The sequence below is a fragment of the Scyliorhinus torazame genome, chromosome 6, assembly GCF_047496885.1.
Source record: "Scyliorhinus torazame isolate Kashiwa2021f chromosome 6, sScyTor2.1, whole genome shotgun sequence".
NCBI classification, from domain to species: domain Eukaryota; kingdom Metazoa; phylum Chordata; class Chondrichthyes; order Carcharhiniformes; family Scyliorhinidae; genus Scyliorhinus; species Scyliorhinus torazame.
In genome coordinates this window covers 311964437-311985322 of record NC_092712.1, presented here as the reverse complement: position 1 = coordinate 311985322, position 20886 = coordinate 311964437, and the positions used below count along the sequence as shown (strand labels likewise).

The following is a 20886-nucleotide window of genomic DNA, read 5'->3' as shown; positions in this document are numbered from 1 at the left end:
CCCTGGAGCTGTGAAGCAATTGTGCTATCCACAATGCTACCGTGCTGCCCACGATGTTGACTTCCAGGGGAACTCCCTCCCGACTGTATACCACTGTGCCGCCACCTCTGCTGGATCTGTCCTGCCGGTGAGATAGGACAGACCCAGGAATGGTGATAGTGGTGTCTGGAACATTGTACGGTACGGTTCAGTTTGTATGATTGTCAGGGTAATGATTAACTAGTCTGTGAGCCAGCTCTCCCAACTTTGGCACCAGCCCCCAGATGTTAGTGAGGAGGACTTTGCAGAGTCGACAAGGCTGGGTTTGCCGTTGTCGTTTCCAGTGCTTGGTTCCATGCCCGGGTGGTCCGTCCTGTTCCATTCCTTTTGTGTGTTCGGTCATTTCAGAGGGCATTGAAGAGCCAACCACATTGTTGTGGTTCTGCAGTCACATATCGGCCAGACCAGGTAAGGGTGGCAGATTTCCTTCCCGAAAGGACATTAGTGAAGCAGATGGGTTTTTACGACAATTGACAATGGTTTCATGGTCATCGTTAGACTTTTAATTCCAAATATTTTATTGAGTTTAAATTCCATCACCAAGGACAGCACGGTAGCGCAGTTATTAGCACTGCTGCCTACGGCGCCGAGAGCCCAGGTTCAACCCCGACCCTAGGTCACTGTGTGTGTGGAGTTTTCACGTTCTCCCCGTGTCTGCGTGGGTCTCTTTCCCCCCCCCCCCCCCCCCCAATCCAAAATGGTGTGCCGGGCAGGTGAATTGGCCCTTAATTGGAAAAGAAAAAGAATTGGCTACTCTATATTCATTTAAGAAAAAGAAAAGATACACAGAAATTCTATCATCTGCCGAGGTGGGATTTGAACCCGGGTCCCCAGAGCATTATCCTGGGTCTCTGTATTACTGGTTCAGCGACAATACCACTGCGCCAGCGACAATACCACTCTGCGCCAGCGACAATACCACTGCGCCAGCGACAATACCACTGCGCCAGCGACAATACCACTGCGCCAGCGACAATACCACTGCGCCAGCGACAATATCACTCTGCGCCAGCGACAATATCACTCTGCGCCAGCGACAATATCACTCTGCGCCAGCGACAATATCACTCTGCGCCAGCGACAATATCACTCTGCGCCAGCGACAATATCACTCTGCGCCAGCGACAATATCACTCTGCGCCAGTGACAATATCACTCTGCGCCAGCGACAATATCACTCTGCGCCAGCGACAATGCCACTGCGCCAGCGACAATGCCACTGCGCCAGCGACAATGCCACTGCGCCAGCGACAATGCCACTGCGCCAGCGACAATGCCACTGCGCCAGCGACAATGCCACTGCGCCAGCGACAATGCCACTGCGCCAGCGACAATGCCACTGCGCCAGCGACAATGCCACTGCGCCAGCGACAATGCCACTGCGCCAGCGACAATGCCACTGCGCCAGCGACAATGCCACTCTGCGCCAGCGACAATGCCACTCTGCGCCAGCGACAATACCACTGCACCACCGCCTCCCCTTGTCCGAAAGTGAAAACATTTCTCTCGACCCCCCCCCCCCCCCCCCCCATCAATTCCTTTCAGAATCCATAATCGGACCACTCCTTAACCTTTAATATTCCAGTGAACACAAGCCTAGCTGAGATTTGGGAATTGGACAGTCATAACATCCGATCTTCCGAGCTTCTCTATTCCGTCTTTGTGTCCACGCAGACGGCGTACAAATGAGATGCAAGGGGAATGGTGGAAGTGAAATTGCAGGAATTTTATTCCATGAAGAAATAGGAAGACTGGCATTTATTAGCATCTTTCCACTGAATGCAAAACGGAACCAATTAAGTATTTTTTTGAAGTGTAGTGCGCTGTTGTAATGTCGGAAATGCAGCAGTCAATTTACGCACAGCACGATCTCACAAACAGCAATGTAATAATGACCAGGTCATCTGTGTTTTGTGATGTTGATTTGAGGGCTAAATAGTGGCCAGAACTTTCATAGCGGCATGGGGGTTTTGTCCGGCCTATCGGTGAAATCTGTGTCGTTGAAAAGGCGTTACCCCTGGCACTCAGTCCTGCGCTGGGGGATCACCCTGGAACTTTCTGTGCCAGTCCAGGAGTGGGGCATGAACCCTGACCCGGAAGTGACAGTGGTGGCAACTGAGTCACATGGTAAATGTTGGTTGAAATTTAATTTTCGCACCTGTTTAGAAATGACCACAAAAAATGTTCTTAAGTAGTCCAGGAGAATCTTTTCCTTCCATTGTGAAGTTGTTAGTAATTACTAACAGGTTTCCTGTTTTATTTCGTGCCATGCGCACTTTTTTTTTAACTGGTGGACAATGGAAATTTACCAAAAGCATGTGTGAAGTATCTCGTATAAAGTTTATAGAAAATATTGGGTTGAATGGTTTTTGCATTTGATTTGCTTCATGAACAGGCTCCGAACTGATTTCAGTCTTTGCGAAGAAGAATATGAATATAAGCATCATGCAAGTCCCTGGGAGCTTGGAGGCTTCTGATTGTGAAATGTGCACCGGTGAAGGAGACTGTTTCAAGAACTACACACTCCAATCAGAGGATGCGTTCGATTTTACCTTCACGTGCGATGACCCGGAACATTACTTTGCTGTAGAAGTTTCAAAAGATGTTGGTGAGAAACTGGCCTTCGTCGTTCACTCTGTGGACGCTTGTGGAAGGGTTCTGTCCAGGAAGGGGCAGGGCCTACCCCCTATGCCCTCCCTCTTTCCTTGGGTATGGTTAATTGGCACCTTCTGCCCTCCCATTATCTTCCCGGTAATGGGTCACTCACCTGGGGTGCGTGGACCCGGGGAGGGGAGGGATAATGTTTGTTTTTGAGAAAAGCTAAGAACAGGCATCGGCTGAGTTCCAGGAAGGGGGAGATTTTAAAATATTTAATACCACATTGAACGGAAGGGGCACCCAAAGACGCTTTTGTCCAGGATTTACTTTACTAAGTGTTGAATAGTATTGTAGTTTAGTTGGTCTGGGAAACATGATGCTAATAGGTTTGAAAAGAGCCCCAAAAAGTTTCCGATTCACTGGTCCGGCCCCTCTTTTGCGCTTGAGCGGTGACCGTTGATGCAAGTGTAGATGCACCCCTCCTGCTGGACTGGGCCAATGTCCCTGTGCCTGCAGGGTTGAGCTGAGGGAGCCACTCGACGGTGGTCAGAAGCCACTGTCTCATCTCCCGCAAATTCAGCAAATTTTGAGCGTACAAATTTCCCCCCTAATCACTTCTGTTTTTCCTGCAGGAGAACAAACTGACCTTGAAGATGCTCTCCGGCTGCCAATGTTGCCGAAACTCAACCGGACGTACATCTGGAACATCAACGTGCCCTACGAAGTCGGTGTGAATATGAATTTTGTCGATAATCACTTGGAGCAGATAGACTCGGCCCCCTGTCCAGATTCTTTTACATACACCATTATAGGCCACTTGCGTCTCGAGGCTACCAGTGCTGTCCTCGTGGGCAACTTTTGTAAGAACGGTACCATCTCCAACGTGAAGGTTCAAGGCAGAACACGGATAGAGTTTAAGGTTGCCTGGGAAGAGACGATTGAGGATCCAGGATTAGGGCTGACCTTTGTGCCCCCTATTGGAAGTATGTGTTCTGTTTACTTAATCTCAATCTCAAAGAATAGGTTCAATTTTTAACAAAAGAAAACCTCTTTAATGGCCTTGTCATTTGTTTCAGGTCTTTGTTTACACTGGACTGTGGTGATGTATTTGAGAGAATTGGGGGCTTATTTTGACTTCAAGCGCCTTCTATAAAATGGGTACCTACGTGTTCATTTTCCGTGAAGTCAATGTTGACGTTCCTCAGAGATCTCCTCTAAACAATGAAAGTGAATGCAACAAGGGGTGGCACGGTGGCAGAGTGGTTAGCACCGCTACCTCATGGCGCCGAGGACTCTGGTTCGATCCCCGCCCTGGGTCACTGTCCGTGTAAAGTTTGCACGTTCTCCCCGTGTCTGCGTGGGTCTCACCCCCACAACCCAAAAAGATGTGCAGGGTAGATGGATTGGCCACGCTAAATTGTCTCTTAATTGGGGAACAAAAAGAGAATTGGGTACTCTAAATTTATTTTTATCAAAAAAGGAAATGCAACCAATCGATGCGGCAGTTAACTGCAGAGTGCTATCTGCTGGCTGGGTAAATGGGAGGAACACTGCTAATGGAATCCAATAGGGCAAAGTGTGAAGTCCTTTTATGGGAACCATTTTTAAAAAATGGGTTGGATTTTCTGATCATTTTCACTGATGGAATCTTCCGGTCCCTCTGTGACCGTGATGTCTGAAAGAAATCACACCTATCTTTCCTGACTGGAAGTCCATGCATCTAAAGGCACTCCAGCGTAGCTTCCAAGTGTTCATATATCACCCAGGTAACACTGTACCTACCCCCTGTACGTCACTAAGGATCTGGTCCGTTGACCATTGAAATACAGTTGACGTTATTCCAAAAGGCAATCTCTTGTAGCGAAATAGACCTTTGTGAGGGAGATGGTGCCCAGCTATTGAGATTCAGCTGCCAAATTCATTTGCAGGTAAACCTGCAATAGGTCGATCCTCCTGAACCTCTGTCTTCTTGCTAGGCCTGAGAACAAATCTTTAATCCATGGTGGAGGGATCGATCTGCACATAGACTGGGTTGATTGTTGTCTTCAAATCTCCACAGATACAAATTGTACCATCTTCATGACAGGTACAATAGGGGTTGCCCAATCACAATAGTGACAGGTTCTAAGACTTTACACAATCTCAGTAATTCAAATTCTACCTTTGGACGTATTGCATAGGGTCAGGCTCTTGACTTGTACTGGATCCCAGTGTGTCTTCAAAAATACTGCTGCATTTTTCCATTATGGTCTGCAAGTCTGACTTCAAGTCAACTAATCTGTTGACAGCGCTCCAATTCAATTTAATCCTTTCTCGCCAAAGAGAGCTGGACAACATCCTCGCACCACATGGATTGGTAACTCTGCAGTTTGTTCAATTAGCCCAACCTTGACTGTGCTGTAACCTCTCCGTGGTACTATCCCTTCAGTGCAAGTCCTCAAGATCACATCTTCTGGTTTCAAAGGCAGGTGATTAAGTTTCCATTCGTAGATGGTCTCTGGAATTTAGGGAGATGGCAGCAACCCCTCCACCCTCTTATCAATCTCCATATTGATAGGTTGTCCATTTTGTTTTGGCACTACTCAAAAACGGTGTGACTCACCCTGCACTGAGAATACATTCGGCTTCAATTCTTCATCAGGATGAATTGTTTTCGTTTCAATGTGGTGGTTGTTCTTTTCGTCCACATGGTGAACTTTTTTAGTTGAATTTGTTTTTGTTTTTTTCCATTTGAGTGTTCTTCCCTGGGAAAGTTATTTTACCCCAGCAATCTCTTGCTGTGTGGCCAGTTATGCCGCATTTTTTACATAGACTGATTGCTGGAGCAAAGACAGCCAATGAATAGCCTGTTTTTGCACAGTGATAAAACCCCTATTGCTGGGTAGACTTCTTCTGGGCGGCAGCCAGTTTATGGATCTCGTACTTACCCCGAGCTCACTTGAAAGAGCAATATCTAATGCAGTCTTCGGACTTGGATTTCATTCCATTAATCGTCTCTGAATGACTTAACTTTTCAAACCGCACACTAAACGGTCTCTGATTGTGTCGTCTAACGAGGTGCCAAATTCGCAAATCTCTGCAAGTCGCTTGAGAGGAACTGCGCAAGATTTTCCCCTTCTAAATGATTCCGTTAATGAAATCGAAACCTCCTCCACAATAATGAATGGTTTTGGTGCATCATGGTCTTCTAATATTTTAACCAATTCTTGATGCGCCTCCTCACCGGGTTTCTCGGGCTGAACTTCTTGACAAATTTACAGTTTTGCTTCCGATTGTACTTGGAAATGTAGGGACCTTGAGATCTTCTGAAATCCTATTGCCTCAAATATAATTATAGAACCTCTTTAAATATGATTTCCAATTCTGAGTCTTCATCAAATGAGCCCATCGTGTCAAATTTCCTTCCATTTTGCACTGTCAGAATGCTCTCCCAAATTCTCTTCAATGAATGGTCTCGTTGAATCACCGATTTGGGACAGCTTTGACTCTCTTTTCAAGCTGTGTGAATCTTTTGTTTTCTGCCTCGCTTTACCTCTTGTGTCTTCCTGTCCTGCACGAGGCGAGCTCTGCAACCTGACTCCTCGGTTTACCGGTTTAAAATCGGTACGGACCCTTCCTTCGAATATCTGCCCCAAAAACCATACCAGGTACGATGTCTGACCTCCTGTTAATCTGCTGATGGATTTTGATTTTGTTGAAGCTGCACCGCTCTTCCTCAATGGTCGAAGCTCGGCCTTTTCTCTTCCTCCTGAAAAATAATTTTTGTCTTCTGACCCGTTCCTCGTCGCCAGTTTACATTTTGCAAACTGTTGCATCTTTTGGACTAAATGTGCAAAATAAATAGGTTGCCGTGACACTTGGGTTGAATGCAAAGTCAACAGAGGTTTATTAGGAAGGCCTTCAGGACGAAAGCCTGCGTGTAGTCGATGACGTCACACCTGTCACATGACTCCGTTATTAAAGAGACATTTCCCACAACTACAATAACCCACATCTATATCATCAAGCCCTCGAGAGAATTCAACAGCGGTTCATTAAACTGAGTGCTGTGATGAGGGGATTGTCCAAAAGGAAGATTGAATTTATAAAACTCGACTAATTCTTGAGGCTATGTCGCTGGCTACGCCAGCATTTATTGTCCTTGAGAAGGCGGAGCTGCCTTCTTAAACCACTGTGGGTGCTGTTGGGGAGGGAGTGCCAGGATTTTCACCTGGCGACCAGAGAGGAAATGGCGATTATATTTCCAAGTCAGGATGGTGAGTGGTTTGGAGGGGAACCTCCAGGTGGCGGCGTATCCATGTTCGCGCTGCCCTTGTCCTTTTAGATGGTAGTGGTTGTAGCTTTGGAAGATAGTGCCGTAGAAAAAGGGCACAACCTCCTTCCCTTCAACGCTGCTGGATGGCAGGAAATCTGGAGATTCAGGGAGGTAGTTCTCGGGCTTTGGACTTGGGTCAAATGGTGGAGCGACTGAACTCTGGGTGAGCATTAAGACTGAATTGGAAGAGTGTGTAGGTACCTTTGAGGATTGTAGGGCTGGAGGAGGTTACAAAGCTGGGGAAGGATGAGGCCATGGAGGGTCGAGGCAGAGTATTTTACAATCGATGTGTCTCGGACTGGGAGTCAACACACGTCCTCTGACCCAGGCATGATGGTTCAACAGACTGATGTGTACGAATATCTGTGTACTCTATAGCCAGGCTTTGACTTTCGGCTAGTCCAACATATCATAGAATTTACAGTGCAGAAGGAGGCCATTCGGCCCATCGAGTCTGCACCGGCCCTTTGAGAGAGCATCCGACCCAACCGCACACCTCCACCCTATCCCCATAACCCAGTTACCCCACCCAACACGAAGGGCAATTTTGGATACTAAGGGCAATTTAGGATGGCCAGTCCACCTCACCTGCACATCTTTGGACCGTGGGAGGAAACCGGAGCACCCGGAGGAAACCCACGCAGACACTGGGGAGAACGTGCGGACTCGGCACAGACAGTGACCCAAGCCAGGAATCGAACCGGAGACCCTGGAACTGTGAAGCAATTGTGCTAACCACTATGGTACCGTGCTGCCCACAGTTTGGAGATGTGCAGGTTAAGGGGTGGATTGGCCATGCTAAATTGCCCCTTAAGTGTCCAAAAACAAGTGTATGTTAAAGATTATTGGGATTGAGCACAAGTTGAATATTCTCAGCCTTCTTCTACCCTTTTGGATTCGATAATTCCAAGTCACAGAATCACGAGATGCAGAAGGAGGCCATTTGTTAACTCTGCAACCTTTCTTACATTGCTAAGCCTCCCTTAACCAGCATTTATATAGCATCTTCCGAAGCATTGCCTGTAAAGTGCTTGGTGAAGAAAACAATAACTTTTTTTTTGAAGTGTGGTCACTGTTAGAAGTAGGAAGCCAATTTATACACAGCAAGCTCCCACACACAGCATGTTGATTGAGGGGTAAATATTGACCAGGGCACTGGGGATAGCTCCCCTGTCCTTCTTCAAAATATGGGACCTTTTACCCAGAGAGGGCAGTCGGTTTAATATCACATTGGAGGAGGGAGGACAGTGCAGCACTCCTTCAGCACCGCACTGGAGTGCTGGCTGGCTGGCCTGAATGTTTGTGCTCCAGCCCTGGGAGTGGAACTGAACCCAAAAGTTCAGGAGTTAATATGGACTAGTTATGAGAACAGATCGGAGAGGTTTGGACCATTCTCGTTGGGAGTTTTTTTTTTAATAGAGGTGTTCAAAATCACGTGGGAGGGGGCTGGACAGAGTAGATGGGGAGGAATTGTTCCCACTCCTCAAAGGATTGTGAACGAGACAACACTGATTTAAGGTGATTTGCAAAAGAGACAAATGCGATGTGAGGGAAATCTTTTTCACACAGCGAGTGGTTGGGGTCTGGAATGCACTGTCTGAGAGCGTGGTGGAGGCAGGTTCAATCGAGACTTTCTAGAGGGCATTAGACTGTTAAATAATCAACGTGCAAGGATACAGGGGAATGGCACTAGGTTGTAATGCTCGTTCAGAGAGCAGGTGCAGATGCAATGGACCGAATGGCCGCCTCCTGCACTGTCATAATGTAGCTCTAATTCTTGGGGACAAGGGGGTTTCCACATTCGCGTTCAGGAAAGGTATAATATTCAAAAAGAGTGGTGATTAGCAAAGACCTATGAGGGACATCATGCAATTGAATGAAAACCTTAAGACATCATGTCAAGAGGGCTAGAATACAAGACCAGGGATGTACTTAAGAGGCTGTATATGGCTCTGGTCAGACCCCATTTGGAGTATTGTGACAGTTTTGGGCCCCGTACCGAAGGAAAGATGTGTTGGCCTTGGAAAGAGTCCAGAGGAGGTTCACAAGAATGATCCTTGGAATGAACAGCTTGTTGTATGAGGAATGGTTGAGGACTCTGGGTCTGTACTCGTTGGAGTTTAGAAGGATTAGGGAAGATCTTATTGAAACTTACAAGGTGCTGCGAGGCCTGGATAGAGTGGACGTGGAGACGATGTTTCCACTTGTAGGAAAAACTAGAACCAGAGGACACCATCTCAGACCAAAGGGACGATCCTTTAAAACAGAGATGAGGAGGAATTTCTTCATCCAGAGGGTGGTGAATCTGTGGAACTCTTTGCCGCAGAAGGCTGTGGGGGCCAAATCGCTGAGTGTCTTGAAGACCGAGATAGATAGGTTCCTGATTAATAAGGGGATCAGGGGTTATGGGGAGAAGGCAGGAGAATGGGGATGAGAAAAATATCAGCCATGATTGAATGGCGGAGCAGACTCGATGGGCCGAGTGGCCTAATTCTGCTTCTAAGTCTTATGGACTTAAGAACGTTTAAGTGTGCCGTCTTGAGAAGAGGTGAAAATCTAATCTATTTGAAATTTACAAGGTTCTGAAGAGGTTTGGGAAAATAAGTTTGGGGGATACGTTGGTTTGATTAATCTCCCTTGGGCGATGAGGGGAAGCCAGTTCAGTTGGACCTACAGAGCTCTCTGTTCTTGTGGATACAGGGTTCCCGGTGTTGAAATCTAACTACCGTTTTCATATCTAACTCTAGATTTCAGCGTTGTAGATGTGGTGCTCCAGCCAGGTCCTCCTCTCTACTTCACGGCAGCGAACTGGCCCAATGGGTTTCCGGATGACGAGTTAATGTCCTGGCACTTTTCCGTTCCTGCAAGTTACCATGCCAATGTCACCATAGAGAACAACACCCGCCCCAAGTGTGTGAAGAGGAATTTGGAGCTGTACAATGGGCCGCCGCTGCGCGAGAAGATGACGAAGGAATATGAAGCGGACTTCTGGCTGAAGCTACAGAACTGTGAAATGGACAGAGCGAGTCCCGAGGGCTTAACCTTGAGGTTCAAAGTTGAAACTTTTCACTATGCAGGTAAGAGTCTTTCACTCATTATGATGGCATTACTCCATTTTAAGGTGCAAAGGTGTGGGCCAGGAGCTTAACCACGCAGAAGCCGTTTTTGCTCTGTTTCTATCTTCGATCTCCATCACAGCTCAATGGGCAACACTTTTTACCACTTGATTGCTGGGTCATAATGCTGGAACTGCCTCCCTAACGGCCCATATACCACATGGACTGAAGATGGCGGTCCAGGGCAATTGGGGATGGGCGATGAATGCTGGCTTGGCCAGAGATGCCCACATCCCGTGGAGAAAAATAAAAGCTGTCCATTCAACCCGTCGAGATATTCAGATGATTTCAACGAACAATCCATTTGGCCCCACTCCAATTTAATAATTCTTTACTCCTTCTTCAAATGTTTATCCAATTCCCTTTTAAAGGCTAATATTGCATTTGGTTCCTCCACCACCCTATCAGGCCACGCATTTCAAATCGCCTTTTCTATTAAAAACACACCAGTCTCTCCTCCAGCCACCTCCGGTTTTTTGGCAATCAGCAAATGAAATCCCACCTCGCGCTCCGGAAGGGATTGCTCCACTGCCAGAGGTGTTGCTCGTCAGATGAGATATATTAATGAACTAGCCATATAAATACTGTGGCTACGAGAACAGGTCCGAACGAGTGACTAGGCATCCTGCAGTGAGTGACTCCCCTCCTGACTCCCCAAAGCCTGTCCACCATCTACAAGGCACAAGTCAGGGAGTGTGATGGAAGTACGCACCACATTCCTGGATGAGTACAGGTCCAGCAACACCGGCTCTGTGTACCATCTACACGATGCACTGCAGCAACTCGTCAAGGCTCCTTCGACAGCACCTTCCAAATCTATGGCCGCTACCATCTAGAAGGACAAGGGCAGCAGATACCTGAGAACACCAACACCTGGAATTTCCCCTCCCAAGTCACACACCATCCTGACTTGGAAATATATCACCGTTCCTTCACTGTCGCTGGGGCAAACTGCAGGAATTCACTCCCCAACAGCACAGCGGGTTTACCTACACCATGTGGGCAGCGGTTCAAGAAGGTGGCTCACCACCACCGTCTCGTGGGCAACAAATGGTGGCCCAGCCAGCGAAGCCCACATCCTGTAAATTAATAAATAAATAAAACATTTGAACCAAGATTCCGACTGCCCTCCGTGATCCAAATTTGAGCGGGACCGTGCTTCCTGGTGTCCTGGACAACATTCAACCCATGTAACCAAATCCGGTCATTGTCAAATTGCTATCTGTGGGCTCTTGCTGTGCAAGAATCGGCGTTTCCTACGTTGCACCAATGACTGCATTTCAATTAATTGTACCTCGTTGCCATAAGGTGCTCTGGGATATCCCGCGGTCATGAAAGGCGCTATGAAAATGCAATTATTTGTTTCTGTTCCCTTTTTTAATCTTTCTCCTACCTCTTCCCCCCCCCCCCCCCCCAATGTATCCCTCGCTGCCCGAGAGCTGGTCCATTCCTGTGCAGCTGGAGCTTGTTCATGCAATCCAGCTTTCGTCCCTGGGCGAGGTGGTGAATTGGGTCTACCTGCTTCCCCACACTCCCTTTTGCAGGCAGTTGCTAATCAACCTAATTAATGGAGGAGATATCTGCATGACTAATTAGTCCGAGGCGCTGTCGGATACAATTAACGCTGCCCGTTCAGATTTGCCAATTGTGCATTTTGTCGGAATTTTACTCCGTGTTTCCACAGCAACAGGAATTAGTTCTTAGAATGTTTCTGTACTTGCTTCCGAGGCGCTCGTCCAATTGGTCGCGGTAATTTGCACAGATTGTTGCTTATGTAACACTTGGAGCCCATTTCATCGTCGGGATTCGAATCTGGATCTGACCAGACTGGGAGTGGGTTCAAGGTGGGGTGTGGAAACATAGACAGCATGTAATAAGGTGCTGGGAAATTAGGACTCAAAATCCACTTCGAGAGGGGCTCTTCTTTGACAATTCAACATTAGACACAGGAAATTCTGATTTGCATTTTGCGTCCTCTCTGTCACTCTAATTGACAGAAGCTGGTAATGATATGGGTGGGTGGGAGAACCGAGAGACTGGAGAGAACTGAATTAATGTGCACAGTTCAAAGAACATCACCACACCGATCTATTCTCTCCCTCTCCGCAAGCAAGCAGCTAAAGTCAATAGCACGAGTTCAATGGGCAGGAGGTTTCCTGGGCTCAAATTGATCTAATGACATGATGTTCACCCACTGCCATCCAGTCCCCACTAAGCGTTACTGATCAGGAGATGATTCATTTCTGGCAATGAGTAGCTCCTCTGTACCTGGTGCCTGCATTTGGCAAAGAGCCTACATCTTCGGAAAGCTGCCAATTCAATATGCAGCCTGTCCCACTCCCCTCCCTTTTTTAAAATCTGCTTTGGCGCAGGAGCGTGCCGCTGGTACGTGATGGCACCACACCATCGTTCTGTTGGCAGCTGAAGGTCCAAGTCCCACTCCAGAAAGCTAGCACTCCAGCACAGTACCGAGGGAGTGCGGGACTGTTTGAGGTACCATCTTTCAGATGAGACATTGAACAGAGACCCCTGTTGAGGTAGGGCATGGCCCCTTTAAGGAGCGATATGATGCGGACCACGTGATGGACCTCAAGCCTATGGGGACACAGCGCACTAACATGCAATCGGGTTTAGGTATGGCTCTGGATATTGGGGCTTGGCTAGGCTTCGCCTGGGAGTCGTGGGAACAAGACCTGGTGTATTTGTTGTGCTGCCCCCGTGTAAATAGAATCATAGAATTCCTGCAGTGCAGAAGGAGACCATTCGGCCCATTGACTCTACACCGACCCTCTGAAAGAGCACCCTACCTGGGCTCACTCCCCCACCCTATCCCCATAATGCCACCTAACCTGCACATCTTTGGACTGTGGGAGGAAACCGGAGCACCCGGAAACCCACGCAGACACTGGGAGAGCATGCAAACTCCACACAGACAGTGACCCAAGGTTTGAATTGTACCCGGGTCCTTGGAGCTGTGACGCAGCAGTGCTAACCACTGTGCCACCCGATATAACTTTGGTTCAATAAACCTCAATTTCAGTTTCAACACCGCATCGCAAAAAACATTGGCGGCGAGAGTAAATCTAGCCGGTTGAAAGAAAGCATTGAAAGTTTGGACGGGGGGTGTGGGGGAGGAAGAGTCTCAAAATATTGAAAGTAAAAAAGACCATCTGAAGTCGAACAACCATGCCACTGGTCGGAAATATTGATCTGTGTGATCCGGAGATCGAAAGTTGGGGCCAACGTGTCAAGAGGCTTCAATACTTTGTCGCTACCAATGGAAATAGCAGCAGAGAAACAGAAAGTTATATAACTTACAGTTTGTGGCCCACAAACACACAACCTCGTGGGAAGCTAAACATCTCCGGACTCCAAGTCTTTTGAGCAATTAGTGCAATTAGTGACAGACCACCAGAATCCCCGACCCTGCATCAGAGACCCGGGTGAAAGAGTATCTGCTTTCGTAGCCAGACTTTGACAAATGTCTGAACGTTGTGAATTAGGTATTTTACTCAACGACATGCTGCGTGACCGGTTGGTCTGTGGGACCAGCAACCCTAATATTCAGAAGAAGTTGCTGGCAGATGCCAAGATATCCTTAGACAAAGGTGGTCGGGGTGGCTCAAATGACTAAAAGCATTGAGCTGAGCACTTTTGGATTGCAAAGCGGGCAGACCGAGGTGACCCACCCACGGCGTGAAGCGGCGGCCGCTAGAAATCCCTGAAGCAAGGGAGCAGCGCAACCTGTAAAGAGGAAACCTGACCGGCAGTTGCAAAGCTTGGAGGTTTGTTATTGTTGTCCGGGAGAACCGTCCAAGGACAGATGCAGGTACAAAGAATTCCCCTGTTTCAGATGTAACGAGAAAGGCCGTTTGCAGGCCAGGTACGGAGGCGGACAGTCTAATTCAAGTTCCCTCCCCCCAAAGAGCGACGGCGACTCCAGTCAACAAGCTTGATAAAGACCCTCAAGAAACATCAGAAGTAGACATGGTGAGATTAAGTAAAACAACCTGCATTGATGTCGCCCTGCTCATCAATGGCCATCCGCTCAAAATGGAGGTTGATACAGGGATGGCTGCCACAGTGGTGGGTGAGCAAACCGGGAAGGCTGCAGCCTGTGAATCTCAGCAGTACTCCGGCCACCTTAGTCACCCATATTGGAGAGGCACTGAAGATGATATTGGGGCCGGCATTCACACCAGTATGGTACCAACAGCAGTCAGCTCAGTTGCCACTAACCATTGTTGGAGGGAAGGAGGTTCTCTGTTTGTGTTCCAGGGATCTGTAAAAGGTGGGGGAAATGTGGTAGCATGGCCCCTTTAACGGGCAACACTTCGAATCATGTGATGTGCCTAGAACCTATGGGGACTGCATGACCGGCAAACGTATGCCTGTCGGGTTTTGGTGCAGTTCTGGGTGTTGGGGCTTGCCAGAGTTAGCACAGGAGTCGTGGGAGCAAGACCTGTGAATTAGCTGTGCCGACCAGTGTATTATGTTTCAATACTTTCTCGTCGATCGTCTCGCAGCACGGTAGCACAAGTGGATAGCACTGTGGCTTCACAGCGCCAGGGTCCCAGGTTCGATTCCCCGCTGGGTCACTGTCTGTGCGGAGTCTGCACGTTCTCCCCGTGTCTGCGTGGGTTTCCTCCGGGTGCTCCGGTTTCCTCCCACAGTCCAAAGACGTGCAGGTTAGGTGGATTGGCCATGCTAAAAATTGCCCGTAGTGTCCATAAGGGTTGGGAGGGGTTATTGGGTTGCGGGGATAGGGTGGAAGTGAGGGATTAATGTGGGTCGGTGCAGACTCGATGGGCCGAATGGCCTCCTTCTGCACTGTATGTTCTATGTAAATCTATATATATATAACTGTCTTTTCTCTCGGGTCGTGGGTGATCCCATGGCACTATTTCGTTTGTTTTAATTTAAAGTACCCAATCATTTTTGTTTTCCAACAAGGGATAATTAACCTACTCTGCACATCTTTGGGTTGTGGGGGTGAGACCCACGCAGACACGAGGAGAATGTGCAAACTCCACACGGGACAGTGAGCCGGGATCGAACCTGGGTCCTCGGTGCCGTGAGGCAGCAGTGCTAACCACTGCACCCACCGTGCTCCCCCCCCCCCCCCCAAACATGACAAGTAGCAAGGGAGTTATCGCCTGTTTCCTGGATAATTATAATCCTTCAGACAAGAGGTTGCTGTGTTTGAGCTAGCTGTGGGCAAATTGGTTGCTGCCTTTCCTACGTTGCAGCTGTGATTCTCCTTCTGGAAAAGTACTGCAAGTGGTTGTAAATGTCTGGAGGCCGTGAAAGGTGCTATGCCAATGCAAAAACTGACCTTCCGGTCAACTGTAGCGGCGGGCGAAGGTGGATGGAATAAGAAAGAAAACTGGCCTGTCTGACATCACTGCCGTTTGTAGACATTCCGAGCAGTTTGTTTTGGTTGAATCTGAAATGTGTGTCTCAGGTAGAACTTGGAAAAACCAGCAGGGAAGTGGTTAACCTTTTTTGAGGACAATCCTGAAAGAACTAAACATGGTTTCAGTGAGCGGAGGCTTCCAAAGAATTAAGCTGGAAGCAAAAAGCCGCAAATCTGAAACCGGAAATGGAGGAGCTACTTGAGCCCAACTGTGGCGTGCCAAACACCGTCAACGTTTCCGATCACAGGGCAGCACGGTGGCGCAAGAGGGTTAGCACTGCTGCCTCAAGGGGCCGAGGTCCCAGGTTCGATCCCGGCTCTGGGTCACTGTCCGTGTGGAGTTTGCACATTCTCCCCGTGTTTGCGTGGGTTTCGCCCCCACAACCCAAAAGCTGCGCAGGGTAGGTGGATTGAACACGCTAAATTGCCCCTTAATTGAAAAAAATGATTTGGGTACTCTTTTTTAAAAAAAAAATTTAAAAAAATGTTTTTTAAAGAAAAAAACCATTTCCGATCTTAGTCCTTTTTATCCAAACCAAATATAGTTTGAGGCCTGAAATTAGACATTCATCAGGAATTTTGGTGGGGGGGGGGGGAGGGGGGAGTGGGGGTGTGTGGAGACAGGTCTGGTGCCCCCCCCCCCCCCCACCAAAACCCTTCCAATACCGGCTGCCCCACAGCCATTTTACACTCCGCAGGATATTCATTGGCTCATGGAACATGCCAGAGTTAACGGAGGGAGAAAGGTGACCGGGTGAAATAGGAGGAGAGGGGGAGGTAGGCCATCCTGAAGATGGAGCAGGGTTTGCTAGCGTAGGCTTGAAGGTGATCCGAGGATAGGATTCTTGTCCCTTTTGGTTGGGACCTCTGTGCTTTTGAAGGAGTAACATGCGCTGTGGATCAAGGAGAACCTGTAGATGTACTGCACTTGGACATCCAGGAGGCAAATGCGAAGGTGCCTGACTGCATAAGGTAAAGACTCATGGTGGAGAGGGCACCGTGTTAGCCTGGATAGAGATTGCTGGCAGGAAACAAAACGGAGTGTGTATAAATAGGTCTTTGTCTGATTGGCAGGATGTGATGAATTGAGTTCCACAAGGGTCTGTGCTGGGGTCTCTGGCTTAGCTCAGGGGAGGGAAGGAACGGTAGCTAAATTTGCAGATGACACAAAGATGGGTAGGAAAGTGTGTTGTGATGGGGACCTAAGAAGGTTGCAGTTGGATATAGTAAGTAATGTTCTGCTTGCAGACCTGGCGGATTGGTTCTATGGCTGGACACCCATTGCCATTTGCCGCTCGGTTTAAGACTTTCTCCTTCCAAATAATTCATCATTAACTTTACTATTGAGAAATCTCACCCCCACAACCCAAAGATGTGTAGGATTATAGAATCATAGAATTTACAATGCAGAAGGAGGCCATTCGGCCCATCAGGTCTGCACCGGCCCTTGTAAAGAGCACCCGACCTAAGCCCACACCTCCACCCAATCCCCATAACCCTGTAACCCCACCTAACCTAACCTTTTTGGACACTAAAGGGCAATTTATCATGGCCAATCCCACCTAACCTGCACAACTTTGGACTGTGGCAGGAAACCGGAGCACCCGGAGGAAACCCACGCAGACACTGGGAGAACGTGCAGACTCCGCACAGACAGCGACCCAAGCCGGGAACCGAACCTGGCACCCTGGAGCTGGAAGCAACTGTGCTAACCACTGTGCTACCGTACCGCTCGGTGGATTGGCCACACTAAATTGGAATTTTTTTTTTAAAAATTCTACTGGGAATGCAAAGCCTTGAAATATATGAAAGGGATTAATTAATCTTGAAATGGTGAATGTTAGTTTCAATGATATTGAGCAAATTCCCTTTACGAGAAAGGAATACAGTGCTTGTGTTGGACGGCTAAAATTCTGTCAAAAGTGTTTAAAAATAAAGGCAAAATACTGTGGATACTGGCAATGCAATGAGAACAAAAACTGGTAGATGTACTCGGCCTGTCTGGAGTTAACGGTTTGAGTACAACTTGACTCTACGTCGGAACTCTGGTAACTGAGGGAGAGTCACGTTGGACCCAATTTTAACTCTCTTGTTTCTCTTTCTCTTTCCCTTTCTCTCTCTCTCTTTCTCTCTCTCTCTCTCTCTCTCTCTCTCTCTCTCTCTCTCTCTCTCTCTCTCTCTCTCTCTCTCTCTCTCTCTCTCTCTCTCCACAGATGCTGCTTGGCCAGCTGACTTTTTCCAGCACATTCTGTTCTAAAAATTAAACAGCAGCCTCCCGCTTCCAACTCCTGTCCGCCTCGTCGGGGCTTTCTCTCCTCGTCGAGCGTTCTTTTTTTTTCTTCTTTCTCTAATGCAGACAAGGAAATGTTAAATCTAGCTGAAGTGTTATGTTCCCAAGCTTTGGGACCCACTGCACTTACGGGGTCGTTATTTGTTTTCCCGTGTCGTTCAGCTTTCATTCTGGGCACTTTCCCCGATTTTTAATGTTTTTTGGGGGCAGCTCAGGGACTTGCTTCATTTTGTATCAGTCTGGCTGTAACTGCCCCCTGTGCACTTGCTGAACATTGAAGCCAGTCTTATTTAGTAACCCAAGACTTTTATCTATCCAATGAAGGATATTTCAGGTTATTTGCTGACCCAATGTTGATGACGAGATCAGTTTGGGCCACAAATGACCTAAATCCCAGGAAAACCTCCGCTATCTAGGAGGTTAATTAACTGGTGCTGGCAAACCCATTTACAGAATTTTTAGCACTAATTCAGAACATGGGGAGGCTCATTAGCAATTGTTAGAAGACGTTCACATCTTTTAAATCAGAGTGCCCAATCATTTTTTTCCAATTAACTGGAAATTTTAGCGTGGCCATTTCACCCACCCTGCACAACCTTTTGGATTGTGGGGATGAGTGGTTAGCACTGTTGCTTCACAGCGCCAGGGACACTGGTTCGATTCCCAGCTTGGGTCACTATGTGTGTGGAGTCTCCATGTTCTGCCCGTGTGGGGGTGAGATCCACGCAGATACTGAGAATGTGGAAGAAGAAATTCACATCGAAAATGTTGGGTTGGCTTCATTCGATCAGCCCCACCAGCTGTCTAGTTTAGCAGCTAATGTGGTTACCGTGCCTTGAAAACTGAAAATGGTGGAGGCGCTGGTAGAGGAGCTGAAGAGAAAATGGGAAGAAGAGCTGGGGGAGGAGATTGAGGAGGGGCTGTGGGCTGATGCCCTAAGTAGGGTAAATTCCTCTTCCTCGTGTGCCAGGCTTAGCCTGACACAATTCAAGGTTCTACACAGAGCACACATGACGGGAGCACGGCTGAGCAGGTTCTTCGGAGTGGAGGACCGCTGCGGGAGGTGCTTGGGAAGCCCAGCAAACCACACACATGTTCTGGTCGTGTCCGGCACTGGATGAGTACTGGAGGGGAGTGGCAAGAGTGATTTCAAAGGTGGTGAAGGTCCGGGTCAAGCCAGGTTGGGGGTTAGCTATATTTGGGGTAGCAGATGAGCCGGGAGTGCAGGAGGCAAAAGAGGCCGATATTCTGGCCTTTGCGTCCCTGGTAGCCCGGCGCAGGATCTTACTTATGTAGAAGGAAGCGAAACCCCCCGGCGTGGAGGCCTGGACAAACGATATGGCAAGGTTCATAAAACTGGAACGGATGAAGTTTGCGCTGAGGATCGGTTCAGGGGTTCTCCGGGCGGTGGCAACCGTTCCTTGACTATCTCGCGGAACGTTAGGGGAAAATAGATAGTCAGCAGCAGCAGCCTGGGGGGGGGGGGGGGGGGGTCAACCTGTTTTGTTCTGGTTGGGGTGGGGGGGGAGCACTATTTTTTGTTAATTTGTTAGATCACTATTTTATTTTAAATGTTATCCATTAGTTATTGTGTTATCTGTTTTGTTGATTTGTAAGGTGGAAAAATTGTGTTTGGAAAACTTTAATAAAATATATATTTTTTAAAAAAACATTTTTTTTTTTTAACTGAAAATGGTGGAAGAAAATCACAGCAGGTTTGGCAGCATCTGTGGAGAGAGTTGGCGGCACGGTAACACAATGGCAGCACAGTGGTTAGCACTGTTGCTTCATAGCGCCAGGGACCCAGATTCGATTCCCAGCTTGGGTGGCTGTCTGTGCGGGGTCTGCACATTCTCCCTGTGTCTATTGTGGGTTTCCTCCGGGTGCTCTGGTTTCCTCCCACAAGTCCCGAAAGACGTGCTTGTTAGGTGAATTGGACATTCCGAATTCTCCCTCAGTGTACCCGAACAGGCGCCCGAATGTGGCGACCAGGGGATTTCCACAGTAACTTGCCTACTTGTGACACTAAAAGATTATTTTAACTCCAGCCAAAGCAGCAAGGAAACATCTCTTTATGTCTGATGTAATGTCCTGTTGCAAGTAGAAACAGTTATACCTGACCACAAAGAGCAACCCGACTATCTCTGCTCACTGCATGTTTGCTCTTGACTGGTAGTGATGCAACATTGCATTCTACGTGAGCACATCACTACCCAGATCCACTTATACATCCAGCATCACATTCCAGCTTAAGTCAGTTTATACAAGTCTACAACTCCCTTCCCAACCTCGGATGCAAGAGCAAAGACAAATAATTGTGGATGTCCCAAATTCACCCCACTGCTCCGAATTACTTTTTAAAAAGTGTTTTGAGTGTGTGCCCAATTATACTATGGCTCTTCATGAAACAGAGTTGGGAGAATGGGCCGGTACTCTTAACTGGTAGAGTGTGACCAGTTGTGTTCTGCAAGGGTCTCTATTGGAGCCTCCGCTATTCACCACATTTACTAATGACTTAAATGATGGGATTGATAGCCACATTCCAAATTTGCTGACAACTCAAAGATGAGTGCCATCGTGGCCTAATCTCAAAACAAAGGGGAAAGCACTTTGGACTGAGTTGAGGAGATTTTTTTGTTTTTGTTACACGGAGGGCTATGAATCTTTGGAATTCTCTATCCTGGGGGGCTGTGAAAGCTCAGTCATTGAGAATGTTTAAAGTAGCGATTGACAGATTTCCAAGCATCAATGATGTGAAGGAATATGGGGATAATATTGGGGGGGGGGAAAGGCATTGAAGTGGATGATCAGCCATGATCATACTGAATGGCCTCGATGGGCTGAATGGCCTACTCCTCCCACGCTCCTCTTTTAAGCAGCGTAGATAGAAGGGTAACTGTTGAGAGATGAAGCGAATGGACAGAGCTGTGGCAAATGGATTCCAGTGTGGGGAAAATGTGAGGTCATCCACTTTGGCCTAAATGGGGTCAAACAGGGGACTTTCTAAATGGGGAGAGACTAGAAACCGTGATTTAGGGGCTCCGTGTACACCTTCAGAAGGATTGGTCTTGGAGAGAATATAGCTTATATTTATTAAAATTGATATCTGGAT

General features: G+C 47.9%; 1 protein-coding gene across 1 annotated transcript in view; it reads left to right on the top strand.

Moving 5' to 3' along the window:
* Positions 1 to 20886, top strand: part of LOC140425596 (CUB domain-containing protein 1-like) — a 111427-nt gene that overhangs the window by 55927 nt on the left and 34614 nt on the right. Inside the window, exons 2-4 of the mRNA XM_072510076.1 lie at positions 2435 to 2647; positions 3270 to 3620; positions 9700 to 10029. Coding sequence (XP_072366177.1) covers positions 2435 to 2647; positions 3270 to 3620; positions 9700 to 10029 — 894 coding nt within the window. The remainder of the gene's footprint in view (positions 1 to 2434; positions 2648 to 3269; positions 3621 to 9699; positions 10030 to 20886) is intronic.